This window comes from Trichoplusia ni, chromosome 9 (genome assembly GCF_003590095.1).
Source record: "Trichoplusia ni isolate ovarian cell line Hi5 chromosome 9, tn1, whole genome shotgun sequence".
Taxonomy (NCBI): Eukaryota; Metazoa; Arthropoda; class Insecta; order Lepidoptera; family Noctuidae; genus Trichoplusia; species Trichoplusia ni.
In genome coordinates this window covers 1,572,143-1,586,408 of record NC_039486.1, presented here as the reverse complement: position 1 = coordinate 1,586,408, position 14,266 = coordinate 1,572,143, and the positions used below count along the sequence as shown (strand labels likewise).

At 34.1% G+C, this 14,266-nt stretch overlaps 1 protein-coding gene across 1 annotated transcript in view; it reads left to right on the top strand.

Moving 5' to 3' along the window:
- Positions 1-14,266, top strand: part of LOC113497560 (protein dachsous) — a 288,878-nt gene that overhangs the window by 260,009 nt on the left and 14,603 nt on the right. Inside the window, exon 5 of the mRNA XM_026877148.1 lies at positions 14,089-14,264. Coding sequence (XP_026732949.1) covers positions 14,089-14,264 — 176 coding nt within the window. The remainder of the gene's footprint in view (positions 1-14,088; positions 14,265-14,266) is intronic.

Genomic DNA, 14,266 nt, shown 5'->3' with positions numbered 1-14,266 from the left:
CCTCCAGTTTTACCCTTTGGTTACGGAACCCTAAAAACGAAGCCAACAAGTTAGATCCGCGGAAATATAACAAATCATCGTAATAGATACGTTTAATACGAAAACAACGGTTAAATTTATTTGTTATATAACATTATATACTGTTATATTACAGTATAGACAATAAAGCATGTTCGGTATCTTACTCGCGACGGTGCGTTTGGATAATATTTATACAGGTAGAGTCCTGGATTCTGTTACACCGTAGTGTATGCATGTAATGTGTTTTTTCAATATATTTTATTTTTTTGTTCGGAGAATGTTTAAGATGTATTTTAAAGGCTTTTTATTGCTGTAAGATTATAAAACGATGTAACGGTTTACTCACGCATATTGATCGGGGGTGCCCGACTAGTTTCGGACCCAACCGGAGTCCTTAATCATCGCCTCGAAGTTCGACTCGCAATCCCGCCGCGTCAGCTCACGATAAATATGCGTGAGTAAACCGTTACATCATTTAATAATGAATCAGTCTCACGATAGTTATTACAAAAATGCTGTAAGATTGGTTTTGGTGGAGGAAACTTTGCCCAGTTTTAGAAAATTTACTAGCCGATGTTGATTAGACATTTCTTGTAATCCTACACAATGCATATTGTATATTATAAAAATCTAGAATTAATACATCATCATTATTATAAATAAATAAAACAAGTTCTTTTTATATCTAGATGACTAATAGCTGTTTTCCAACATTTGTCATTCTTAGATACCGAAATCAAAGTAATTTGTTCACAATACACATAACGTTTTAATCTATTAAAATAACAAAAAGGTCACAATATCATAAATCAGAAATGAGACAGATCAAAAAATTATAACTTTAATACGAAATTTAATTCAAATAATCATTTCAGCATCATTTGTCATCGTTTTTTAACGAAATATTTTTCTAGTTTATACTGGTGTTCGCATTAGGTTAAGCTGAAATTTATTTAAATTACTTTATACTTATAAATACCGTTTCAATCGGGGGGACGAGAGCAATTATCGTATTCAAGCCCTTTTCGAACCTGTGTTTAACAAATAAAGTTTGATTTGATTTGACCTATTGCGGCTGTGTGTCTAAAATTCACAGCGACTCTTTGCCCACGATCCACCAGACAAGCAATTCAAGCGCCATTAACGTAATACCGTGGACTACACCACCGCCATCTGTCTTGAACTCAGCAATACCACATTTGACAATGTACCTTGTAAAACAATGACCGAAACATTACACTACGGTGTGAGAGACATCCACGAGACTGGCCCACGTACTCCCTTGTAACTTCTGGCTCTGTAAATCACTGAATTGCTAACTCTACCGTTATAGTACGTTGTGCACTTGTCTATGGGAATTCTACGCCATGAGTCCGCCATTGTTAAGGCATAGATAGCGGCCGCTTAAGATTCATGGGGTTTCAAATATACTTACTTATAGATATTGAATTATTGTTGCGGGCATTTTATTTGTATAACTGATGTAATACATTATTTTCGGGCCCGTTTTAAACGGCCATTTTGCTTTGAAGGTTTTAATTGAAAGTGTGCTGCAAATCGTAGAGAAAAATAAACCTATACATTATTTTGAGAGAAAAAAAATATCGTAATTGAAAATTATCTTTAAAAAATGACTTCCACATCAAGGATTTTAATCCTTGTATAGCGGGAGTTACACAAACATTCAAGTCGCAGGGAAACAGACACCCAGATTCAGTACACGCATTCGTGGATCACACAAATGCTTGTCCTACGCGGGGATCTACACGGCACGTCACACTCAGTGTTTTGGCGTCGTGATTTCAAGCGCTTAGCTATTCTTGCAGTCAAATATGATCAGTCAAAACTTGCCCTCAGGCTGACCGCTTCAGTCTATTAGGTAAATTGCGAGGAATCCGGTAGGAAAGTAATTATGGACATTCATATTTATTTCTTTGTATGAGAATTAGAAATGCCTTCTGTGCAGTGACCAATTATAGGAAACAGTTGAATGGTGACTTTATAATAATAGTAAAATGTTCATAGTGTAAAACGGGAATTACGAATTCTCCAGTTACAATACTACACATTTATATACCCAATGTAATTTACTTAAATGAACAGCGCTTATTATGAGCTCTAAAGCTTTACCGTTGCCATTGTACAAGCGAGACAACGTTATGCGTAGAAGATACGCTCTCTCACTTCCGTAAACATCCATCCTGTTTAATGACTAATATTATTTTATATTTACAAGTGCACAGTACTCAAAATTATCGGTAAACGGCTTACACGCTTCTGAACGTTAATACACAGTTAGATGGACATAAAAATACCCCGTGAACTATAATTTCCTCGGAGGTAACTATGCAGTGGTAATTTTAATAAATTCTAAACTAATTAGCTAAATCACAATGCTTGGTATCAACTACGTATTGCAAATCAAATCTTTAAATTGAGTTGATTTTATCTTAAAAATCACATTGTATTTTTAGTATCAGCTTAAGATAGAAGCGACGAGACTGGTACTGCTCTTAAAATAAATAACTCTCGTTCTAAGGAATTAATTACTAGGTTCGTAAGGAGTTTCATAGACTTTTCTTACGCGGAAATCGAACCCGCGACACTTTACGTACAATAAGCATTTGTGTTGTGTGGCTTATACTTAGCTACAGATTGACTGGTTTCTAAGTTTAAATTTGAGTCTGTCAAAAGTGAATTATTTGAAAAGTATTGTTGCTGGTGTGAAGAGACTTTATCTTTAAGTTTGTTTATCACACAATATTTAGTTTTTTTACACCTGTGGCTAAACAGGTAAAAATAATGAATAGAGTAACCAAAGCTATTATATAAATTTATAATATGAAGAAAAACCATAGAACATAAAAAACGCCGCCCATGTTCATAATACTGAGATTTTCATTCAAAAGAAGCTAGACAAATGTATAATACCGGTGTTCTTTTTTTGTCACATTGCACTTGCAGATTCCTTATCAAAAACATAGTTAGAAACTTCGCATCATCTCTTTAACCAACATCTTAAGTGAACTCCACAAATTAAATTATCGCTTACGGTTTACGTTTGGCCCAAACCCGAACCCGCTTAAAGTTTAATTAGAAAGAGCACCATAACGCCTGTTCGGTATAGACGCACGCCCCTTCAGATTTATTACAGCTGGCTCGCAGATAAACATCCATTAATTAAAAAAATATTATATATTGAACGTTTACGGATGGACGGAACGAGTTTTTTTTTTTGAATGGCCACTTGCCAAATATTGCTTGGTTTTATATGTATTGTGTATTGGTTTCGAAAAATAATGTGAGGATTTTATAAGCCTATCCAACTATACCTACAAGTAAACGCTTAAACTAAAAATATTTTACTTTAAGCTATTATTTACAATTAGTTTATTTATAACACCCAAAAAATTATGAACTATTTGTCTTTATTTTTATTTAGCAGCAGCAGAATTGCATCATCTATGAAAACTATCACTGTCTAGCTATCACGGTTCATGCAATACAACATGGTAACAGACGGACGGACAGACAGCGTTGCCTCAGTAATATGGCTCCCAAGCTATTTACATATTTTTTAATCACCGATACACCAACTGATCATCAATAGTAATTCACACCAGTGCCGTGCCAAAACATCATCCACAAATCTAATTAAAAATATAAAATTTTGTTTATCGATACAATAATTAGCGTCGATTACCGACTAATCAAATATCGATTTGACTTCCCGTCGCTAGACCACACAGGCGTCCATATTATATTAATTTATCATGTGTGACAGTTAATCTTGTGAATAATTCTGTTCTCCGTTAGACGGCTTTGAACTATTTCGTATTTGTTTGGATCATTGTGGTTTATCGGAATTTGATTTTATAGATGGTATTTGTACTTTATTGCACAATAGAGTTCGAAATTTCAGACATATTCTTGATGTATGTATATAATAATTATGTGAGATATAAGCACATGGACATACAGTGATATTACTTCTTCAAGGTATTGCCTTACTCTAACGCAGGTCAAACGATTATTAACCAGCATTTAATGGTCATCAGCTCCTATTCGTCCACTGCTAGACGTAACCCTCCCCAAATGCGCATATTCACCTTTTATACAAAATATACCTATCTGTTAAATTGAAATCGATCTATCGGTTTGAGAGTTATGATACCACAGACAGACAGACAGAGTCTTTTCCCCAAATATAAGAAGTCACAGGCATGCCTTTTTGACAACGATTTAGAGGATTTTTTTTTCGAAACTTCATCAGTTTTCTATGTAGAAGTTAATTTAAGTGTTAAACTATTAAGTCCACAATATAAAATTATACTTGAAGAACATACCAATATAAAAAAGTAAAAATAGTTCCAAAAACGAACAACGCATGGTCGTGCAATAATATAATATATTATGAATAACATTAGGGAAATTAGGTCCGATAGCTGGACGCAAGCCTTTTGTATGGTCGGAACCCGTCCGGCTGTAGACATAAGCCGTAGTGATTTAAAATAGCAAACGAACATAAAGTGACCTGTAAAAGAGCCTTTTGAAGTAACTAGACTTTGTTTTTTTTTCAAATTTCGTGTTTTTTTTTTTAGAAATGTTGTTTTTTTTGTTAAGAAATCAAGAAAGTAATTTTAAATGTACGATTATTTTTAGCTGATGGCTACTTAAATTAAGAAAGCGAAAGTAGTTGGTAAACACAAACCAAGAAAATAATGTTTTCATTAATAATTTTTACTGATAGGTAAGGTAAGAAATAGATACAATTTACAGCAAATCTACTGTAAAATGTAACCTTAAATTCTACGTTATAAGATTGAAATTACTAATACAATTATACTGACGCTTGTTTTAACAAACAAAACAACAATACTATTGGCAGTAAAACCGAAATTAAACTAATGACAAATACCATAAGATATTATATTACGAAGTTTTGCATCAGGTAGACGCTTAATTTTAATTTATATTTTTGGTGTTTAGACACTAATCCACAGATATTTAAATTCTAAAGCTAAAATTTATTGAAATTTGAAGGATTAAAGGTATCACGCTATTTTACGATAGGTTTAAAAAATAAAAATTAAAAAATTTCACGCTGCCGTGCATTCGAACAGTGACTGAAAATTTGAAATTCGAATCTGGAGAAATCCAAGGATACGTTTGGATCTGTGTGCGCCGGCGTTGAGTGGGGTGACCAGGGTAACGGGAATTTATTCCTCTTTTTGTTTTATTTATTTTGATACTGTTTTAGTTAAATGTATAATAGTATGGTGGCAACACATATTATGTAGGAACATATATGTTTCTACTAACAGTGATTTTGTTGATGTCATCTGAGATTGTTCCATTTAAAACAAACTGATTTAGAAATGGTTTGATTTACATTTTTTATCAATATTGATCGATTTCATATTTATTTACTTTCACTGTTAAAAACTCGACACAACTTCAATCCGAACTAAACAACTACCAAACATACTTTTTAAATTTTCAATATTTGCAAAAACCTCAACATTTTACTATAATTACCACCAAGAAAAAGTATATTTCTCAAGCCAGATCAATATCCCTTGAAATAAAACAACCAAATCCTTTAAACCCTAACTCATGGTGACCCTACACCAACACACCCAAATAAATCCAGCAAGGTCGGCGACCCCTCACCGCGGCGACAGTTTTTGCCGGGTAAACTTTTAGACCTCCTTTTTTAAAGGTTCCTGTAGGTACTTCAATTATTTTCGAGTTTTTACACACGAGTTATTCCGAAATCGTATTTGATTCAACTTATTTTTGAGTAGGTGTTTAATAGGTGTAATTTTGTTTTGTAAAATGCTGTTTCATTTGACACGAGATTTATTTTGCTTTTCGTAAATAAGTACGAATGTCTAAATGTTCGAATGCTGTGTTGGTTTACGTGTTGAGGTTATTTTTCTCATGTTGGGACTAACGTTTTTTTAATTTCTGCAAATCGTTTTATTTTTTATACAGCCGGGATTATGGATATGAGGTGCAAAGATGCTGTAGATAATAAAGACGGCTTCCATATTATTTCTGTAGATAACAAGACGTGTGTTCCAAAATCTCTTTCCTATTGTATCGTTTCATTACAAGTAGTTCGGCGATAGCCTTCGTGCTGGGCTCTTTTCCTTTATGCTATCTAATTTACCTATCTAGATAAACACTATCATCCATTGTTAATTATTCTAAAGGACACAAAGATATATCATTGGGCCCACCACCACTTCTTGAAGCAAGACTCTAGCCGTTGTGAAAGTGAGATAGCGCTATACGCAGCGTAAAGCAGCATCTCTTTTTCACAATGGTAATAATGATTCTTTAACAGCCTTTAACAGCCGCTGGTAGGTGTTAACATTTCCCACAAAACAAATGAACAATTCTCTACAATTCAACCAATTAAAGGCACATCAAAGTCGTGGAGGCATTATTCAAAAACAAAAGATAATCACCTTAGATAAATTAATTTAGTCGAATTAAAATCTAACAGTTCGCATAGGTGGAGATTTACAAAGCTTAATTGAACTGGGTTTCTGCGCGTGAGTCAGATAATCAGTATACCCGTTAATGATTTCAATTTAGAAGGGCCAAGACGCAAATTTATTTTGTAATGTGGAATGAGACAGTATGCCACGACCGACAGGGCTGTGACAATGTTGTGTGAAAAAGGAAATAAGGTTGGGAGTCTGTTGAGAACCTTTTTCGTACTAAACTTTATTGAATTCATACTGCAAAGATGTTGTTTGGTCTAGTACCTACTGGAAAATAATCTATTGAAAAAACTTGGTATGAAATGTTTCTCAAATTTTAAGTTTTGGACAATTTTTTTTTATATAGAGTACTCGTTTCTCTAGGGAAAAAGCACTGGAAGGTACATGGTTCATTAACGTTGAAGTCAACGTAACTTATTATAGTCACCTAAAGTTGCAATATGTGTTACTCAAATGAATGGTAAATTAAATTTATTTTCCAATTAAACGCTTTCAAAATGTTAGTACAATATCTAGTATTTATATAAATCCCTCCAGGCGTATCGGAGGTGCGGGCCCCTAAAGATCAAAGTGCTTTGATGTGAACTCCTGACCCCAAGTGTCAATCAACGCCTTCGTAAGGAAACTAAGTACTAAGTTCTAGCTCGTGAAAGATCATTTATAATCTAACTCGTATATGAATGTCCCACTACTGGGCAAAAGATTCCCATTCCCCAATTGGGGTTGGGTATTAGTCATATACGGTTGCTTCTATTTGAGTGATTTTCGGAATTTAAGTGCCCTTACGATGTTTTTTTCGAAGCGATAGCCGGCTTTCAAAATAATTTATAACTAACTAACTAAATAATAACTATCATGAATCTTTAACAAGAGATTCACAGCCTTATTGACTATTTCAAACTGAAAACTTAGGTTTTTGCTAAACACAGAATCGATCCTTAGTCACTCTATCGAGATGTCGCAACTTCAACCAATAGAGCGACAAAGCAACGACTAATTAGCAAAGTGTATACATATTTAAGTAAAATTCTCATTTCTACTTGAGCTTGAATTTCCTGGAATTCTGATAGCAATAATAATAACCATTACTTCAAGACATCAAATATTTATTTAAAAAGACATTCTTATAATTTCATCATTTATTTGCTCTTGGAAGATCTCGGCTTCTTTATACAAGACCTCAGGAAGAAATTATATTCATTCGGTTGGTAGAGGTTCCTAGGGATTCTATAATTTAAATACTTGCTTATACGGCTTTGAATGCACCCCCTATGGTGGATGTGAATGGGCAATGCCGTTATTGAGTAAACAAGTCCAATTATGTAGATGAAACGGCATAAAATTATGCCAGTAGGCTTTTTAGTGCCATATGACCAGAAGACACGAATGTTTCCGCGATGTACACTTGTTTTTAAATTCGAAATTATAATATCTACAGCTGTTTATGGTAATTCTTATTATTTAATTAACTAAAACAGGATTTTTGTATAAAATTAAGTTTTTGTTTATTTACTTTTTATTCGATTTGAAATACAAAGAAAATTTATAATATGACTTAGTATGATTTTCACTCTATGATCAATTTTTAGGTAACGTGCGTTTTCAAACACATCTGAATCCAAAAGCTGAACAAACACCTGGATTGCGTCAGCAAACAAACTTCAAAATACTTTAGACCCGTAATCAGATTGAGTGACCTAAAAAACGGGGACCCTGATCCCTAATGAATTGACTAAACACTCGCCAAAACTTAAACAGTCGTGACATAACTTTATTGGTTCCCTATATTTTAGTACTGCATGTTTTATACCGATATATAAATAACGTTGGTTCTTTTTATCGAAATGTTAGGGTTATTTATTCTTTGTCATAAATAAAGAGATCTAAGAAGATAATTATGTGGCTCATAGTTTGACACATCGTCTTAAAAGTCACAAGTTCTGTTATTTTCTAATATCCAGTAACACAACTAGGAGTACTTATTTATATGTATGGAATATTGTTTTAATAAACAAATGCATAACAATTTAAAGTACATATAATACGAAAATTTCCTTCACAAAGTTATTTCCACAAACCTGTGACACAATTAAAAACCGAACATCGAATAGACGAACAAATCGCTTCCAAGCAAAAACTCGCCGAAAAATAACGACAATTCTCAACAAAAACAACAGTTACGCCAAATCCTGTGAATCCAGCCGAAAATAAGTTTGCGTTTGCGCATCGCCGACTGTATAAAGAGGAGAGACAAAGGGGCGACGCGGGGAGACACGGCAGGGGGGGGGGCGGGACCAGTTAAACAAAGACTGCGGAGCATGTCCACGAATAAGACTGTATATCAATCTTGTGTCAGCAGACCTGCCCAAAACGACTGGTGAAAAAAAACGCGAGCCGCCTTCGCAAAAAAATACGAAACGCCGGAAAAAAATTTTTCGACAATGAACCCCTTTAAATTGTTGTGGGAGCTGCCAATTAAAAATTGATAGATACAAAACCGTTTTCGGTTGATGGTTTATTTGAGAAAAGGAGAAACCCGATTCTGGGCCTAGCTGTTACACGAATGAAATATGTACCAAAAAATTCTGCTATTTTTCTTAGTTAACCCATTTAAATCTTAGCAACAATTACAATGGCCAAGTCTAAAAAAAAGTACATTTATATTTTTCTATTTAAAACAACCTTTGTAAACCGTTAAAGTATTTATTTTATTGCACATAACTTCATTTGCAAACACTAGCATTAGAGTGTACCTAGAATATAATCGATTTAGCGGATATAACATTTTTAAAACTATATCAATATAAAAAGAAAAATATACATTATTTACAAAGCGTAAAAAAAGACATCTTCATCCCTGCCAAAGTCGGGAAACGTGTCCAGAAGGCTGGCTGCATTGCCACGTTGTATGGCAATACTAATTCTTTGGGCAAAATATAGACCAGCCTTAGCCTTTATTTTAGTATTATTGCTTTTTTTATATTTAAATGATTGTAAAATAAAAAAAATCTAGTGTCTAATAATATTTTTATGTAAGCACGATTAAAAAATCGTTAAAGGAAATAAATAATTAAAAATATCGATTTCAACGCATCGATTCATTTATTTCACATGGATTGCACTAGTAAATGGCAAATGCCAACGTCAACGTCTGACAATTGACATCGTTTTTTCAGTTTTTTCATAAGTGTCATTCGCCTTTGAATGAGTTTTTCAAATTCTCGAGATTCATTACAATATTAAACCTCTGCTCGAATACTGGACTCCGACACTGATTGCCTTCTGACTGACCCTCGCTTGAATATTGGATGCCTGCATTCCTGCTGACCTTTGCTGGAAAACCGGATCTGGATATTGCTCTTCTGACGATTGGTGGATACGGTATCATGAGTGTATTAATGGTGGAATAGCAACAGACCGCTGCAACACAATAGAAAGGCGAAGATTGGCTGGGTGCTGTGCCCACACCATGGACCAATTTTCCTCCTTTTCTTTTTTTTCCTAGATAGTGAATTATTATATTATGATAATCTTAACGAAGGTGGTTAATAAAAAACGATCTCAATAATACGGTTTTTTATTTTAATGAACCTATTGTTGCAATCTCACTTTACTGTAATTTCAGATGGTATCAAATCCCCTGGTAGTAAATACAATGTTTAAATATGTCATTATTGATGTAAGTAGGCCTTATCTAGCAAACATATTTTTCTGCTGAAGTGTTCACGAATATTAATCTGAATTCACCACTTTTTTATGTAAGTAGGTACCTAAACCTCATCATGATAGGTTGCAAGGGCTACAGCTCGAAACATGCACCTTAGCCCATGCTGGTGAGCAATTAGTGTGCAGCATGTAGTAGGTTCGATTCCCGCACGGAACAAATATTTGCATTAACTACATGCAGTTGTCCCGGATCTGGGAGTTTGTGTATGTGAGTTGGAATGTTTGGAAATATACCCATGCTACATGAGAAATGTAGTGTAGAGTAGTTAAAATGTAAAAAATAACCTAATCTTAGAAACCAGGAGTGAAGATAGTTTTTAAATAATAAGGCGTGGTTACTGCACAAGCAGTTTAACCAAATCATGACAAAGGTAACTTAACATTAATACATCAAACTCGTAATTACTGCAAAAAAATGTAAACGGCAATCAAAATAACAATATGGCTGCTATGCAGAATAAATACAACGAAGGAGACAGAGATGTTTCAGCGATGCCAACTGACAGTAGAGAGAGAGCGTTGCTAAGCGCGCTCCATCTTTTATAGCGGACCGCTTGTCTTACGTCCCAGGTTTTAAAGAAGGCGGTTTCACAAAGGTCTTGAAGAAGGAGGTTTCACTTTAAAAAGGAGGTTTCGCTTAGACTTACATGTACTTAAACATTGTCTGATTTTACCAACTTGGCCATTGCTGAGAGACGTGAAAATTGGGCTCGTGAAATCTTCCTAAGTTCTCTAATTTATGGCAAAATTCCAGCTCTGTAACGCCAGGCCCAAGATTCTATGGAGTTTGGTTTTCTCCTTTTCGGGTTTCGTCAACCTACTGGAAAATAAGGTGTTGACGCGAATGTAGATTTAATTGACAAGTCGTATGACGCCGCGGCTACTGGTTTGGAATCTGCGCTCAGGTTATCGATTTCTGTATTTAATGCGTATGTTTCTGTGGATGCGCGTTTACTTATGTTGTGTACCGAATTCTTGAACTTCCAGATTATAATGGGTATTTTATGTATTTATAAAATAATTCAATTACAAAAAAAAAGTTGTCTTTACTATAATTATTGTAAAACTCTACATAATAAAAATTGTAAAACAAGTTAATACCTTCGTTTTAGATTTCGAAAATAATAATGTCGACCATAAAACTTAACTATCATTTACTTTAGAACGAGAACACGCAATACTAAAACGACACAAACATTATTATATTCAACATCATTATGAATTACGTTCGCAACCCACGCCAAAACAGCCAAAGAATACTTTTGTATGTAAATCTCGTATCAAACATAACAACGGACAATTAGCAATAAAAACCTTTGAAAAATAAACCAAAAACTCAACTGAGAGACAATACAATAGTCCCCAGGGAACATAACAGACGTCCCGGTATTAATTTAGTACGTATAATTAGTAAAGACGTGATGGAAATAGATCTGGTCTAGATATTGCAGGCAGTGAATGTTGCTGGAGGCATGTTGGAAGAATAAAAGAAATTCGAATGGTCGGGAGACAGATTTGATGAACATTAAGATAAAACCAATTGTTTAGTCGTTTGGTTTCTAGGACTCAGCTTTTTTAAAATATATTTTGTTTTGTGATGCTTTTTATTATATATTCTTGAAGTTAAAATTCTGGGTTGTTTCTAGGTAATCTTACGTTTTCGTGAAATTGTTTGTCCGTGTCATTATCAGACATTCTTATACTGGAGACCTTATCCAGTATAAAATTGGTTTCAATCATTTTTTGGTAGATTTTAGTTCTTTGCTTGTATGATAGCAATTAAGTGTTTCAATATTGTTCGTTACTCTCATTTTTTTTTAATTATAAAGTGCGTCATTGACTATTGTACGCACAGTAACGTTATATTGAATTTAATATTTACTTGGGTTCGAAAACAATTTATCCTGGTTATCAATGTCAACGAACATACAGGCTTCCCGAACAATTTCGTTTCAAAACAATATACGAAAGCAGTTACGTGTTATGAGGTACACCTCATAAATAGTTATGACGGCCATCACGCGTCTCCTATGACCGTCACAGCCTTATCCAGTTACGGCTTGCGGGAAACGATAAGCAACTGATAACCAGTATCAATGCAGACACCATGGTTATACCTTGGCCAGAGAGAGACGGAGCTATAGCGTACATAGCAGCTTCTCTTGCTCACACAACTGTTATGGCTTTGACAGTTGATAGGTGACTTGTGTTATCTATCGCCCTCAAGAAAGGAATAGTTCCGCTATTAAGGTTGTGGATACTATTGGAGTGTTGGAAATGTTTCTATAGAATAAATCAATCAGGAAAATTACAAAAATGTTGGTCGTTTTTCTAATGCAGTAAAAACTCTGAAGCTCATCGACTTAGGCTGAAATGATGCAAGTACGAATATTTTTGAACTTGCATGGTGGTCGTTGCTAAGATCGTGGATTTAGAGAGAGCAACGTTGCCTTGTTTAAAAACAAAAATTTGCATAGATGATAAATTAAATTAGACATAACCGATACAGTTAATGACCGTACTCACTGTTGCCGAAGCTCGATATTTCTTTTTGCAACAGAAATATGTGAAATTTAATTAGCTAGCTATATTGGTTCTTGGGATAAAGCCTGGTAGGAAAAGGATGGACGGGCAGCACTTTTAATCGAATAAACAATGACAAATATACTTGACAAAGTGATTACTTATATCCCTGACATAATTAAACACAATTTGTCAAAATTCTTGATGAGTTTAATACATTATGCATACGCGAAAATGACGAACGAGTGTATGAACCAGATATGCTTAAAGATAATTAATATTTTTCATTTGCATATAAATTGGTTTAGCTTAATTTTAGAATCTAGTCACGAAATTAGGAAGCCATTTTGACGAAGCGCAAAAACTATGAGCATATAATTACAGGTGAAATAAAAACTAGCTGTTTTAATGTTGTTGGGAGAAAGATTTATAATGTGAGTGAGTCTGGGAATTTTTATTTTTAAAATAAAGTAGTCTTCGTAAGATAATAGTGCCATTATTTTTGCTGATGAAGAAAATTAACAAAAAAGTTTTAATCATTATCTGTTACCTCCAATAAAGCTATAAAAAGTAATTAGAAAAAAAATGAAATCTATTGAAATCATCTTCTACCGGCTATTCCGACTCACTTAAAGCGGCAAACTTAAAAACAAGTATTTGTTTAAATTATGTTTGACATTTCAATTTATTTTTTAAAACACATTTATAATATATCAATATTACCTAAGGCGAAACAAAAAAACTGATCTAAAATTACCGAAAAAAAAACTTATAATTCAACGCTCATTAAAATGTTTATATAAAAATATAAAGTTAGTAGATCTCTTAAAATCCGTTCTAATGCTTTGTCTAACATAGTTGGACATTTCTGAGAATAAAAGACAATACGAGTCGGAAAGTAAAATGATACTGATGCATAAATATTTATAGGCCCTATAAATAGTGGTACGGTCAATTTCGCTTGCATGGTTACAATCTAATATTGAGACGAGTAAGCTTGTATGCCTGACGTTTTTACTTAGAGCTTTAGATTTTTGAATGATCTCACTATATAAAAGGTTAAATACTCTAGGAAGAGAAACGTATTTTTTTTTTAAATAGGTTTTCTTCAGGTTCGACTTTAGTTTATACCAGGGTATATCATCAATAAAGAAAAGATAATGACGAATTGCATCAAATAGAAGCTTAACTAAGCAAATACTGAAATCGATTAATAGTTCCGCGAGTACTCAAATGATTTTACAAATGATGGCAAAAACAAAAAGTGTGAAACTAATTCTAATTCTATCTTTTTACCCACCAGGTCAACCTCCAGTCCGGTACAGCATAGTCTCTGGGGATCCCGACCATCGCTTCACCATCGAACCGATGACAGGAGCCATCAGGGTCACAGCTCAGCTCGACAGAGAAACCACGCCATCATACTTGCTGAACGTCAGGGCTGCGAATGGAAACCCTTCGAGTTTTGATCAGACACAGGT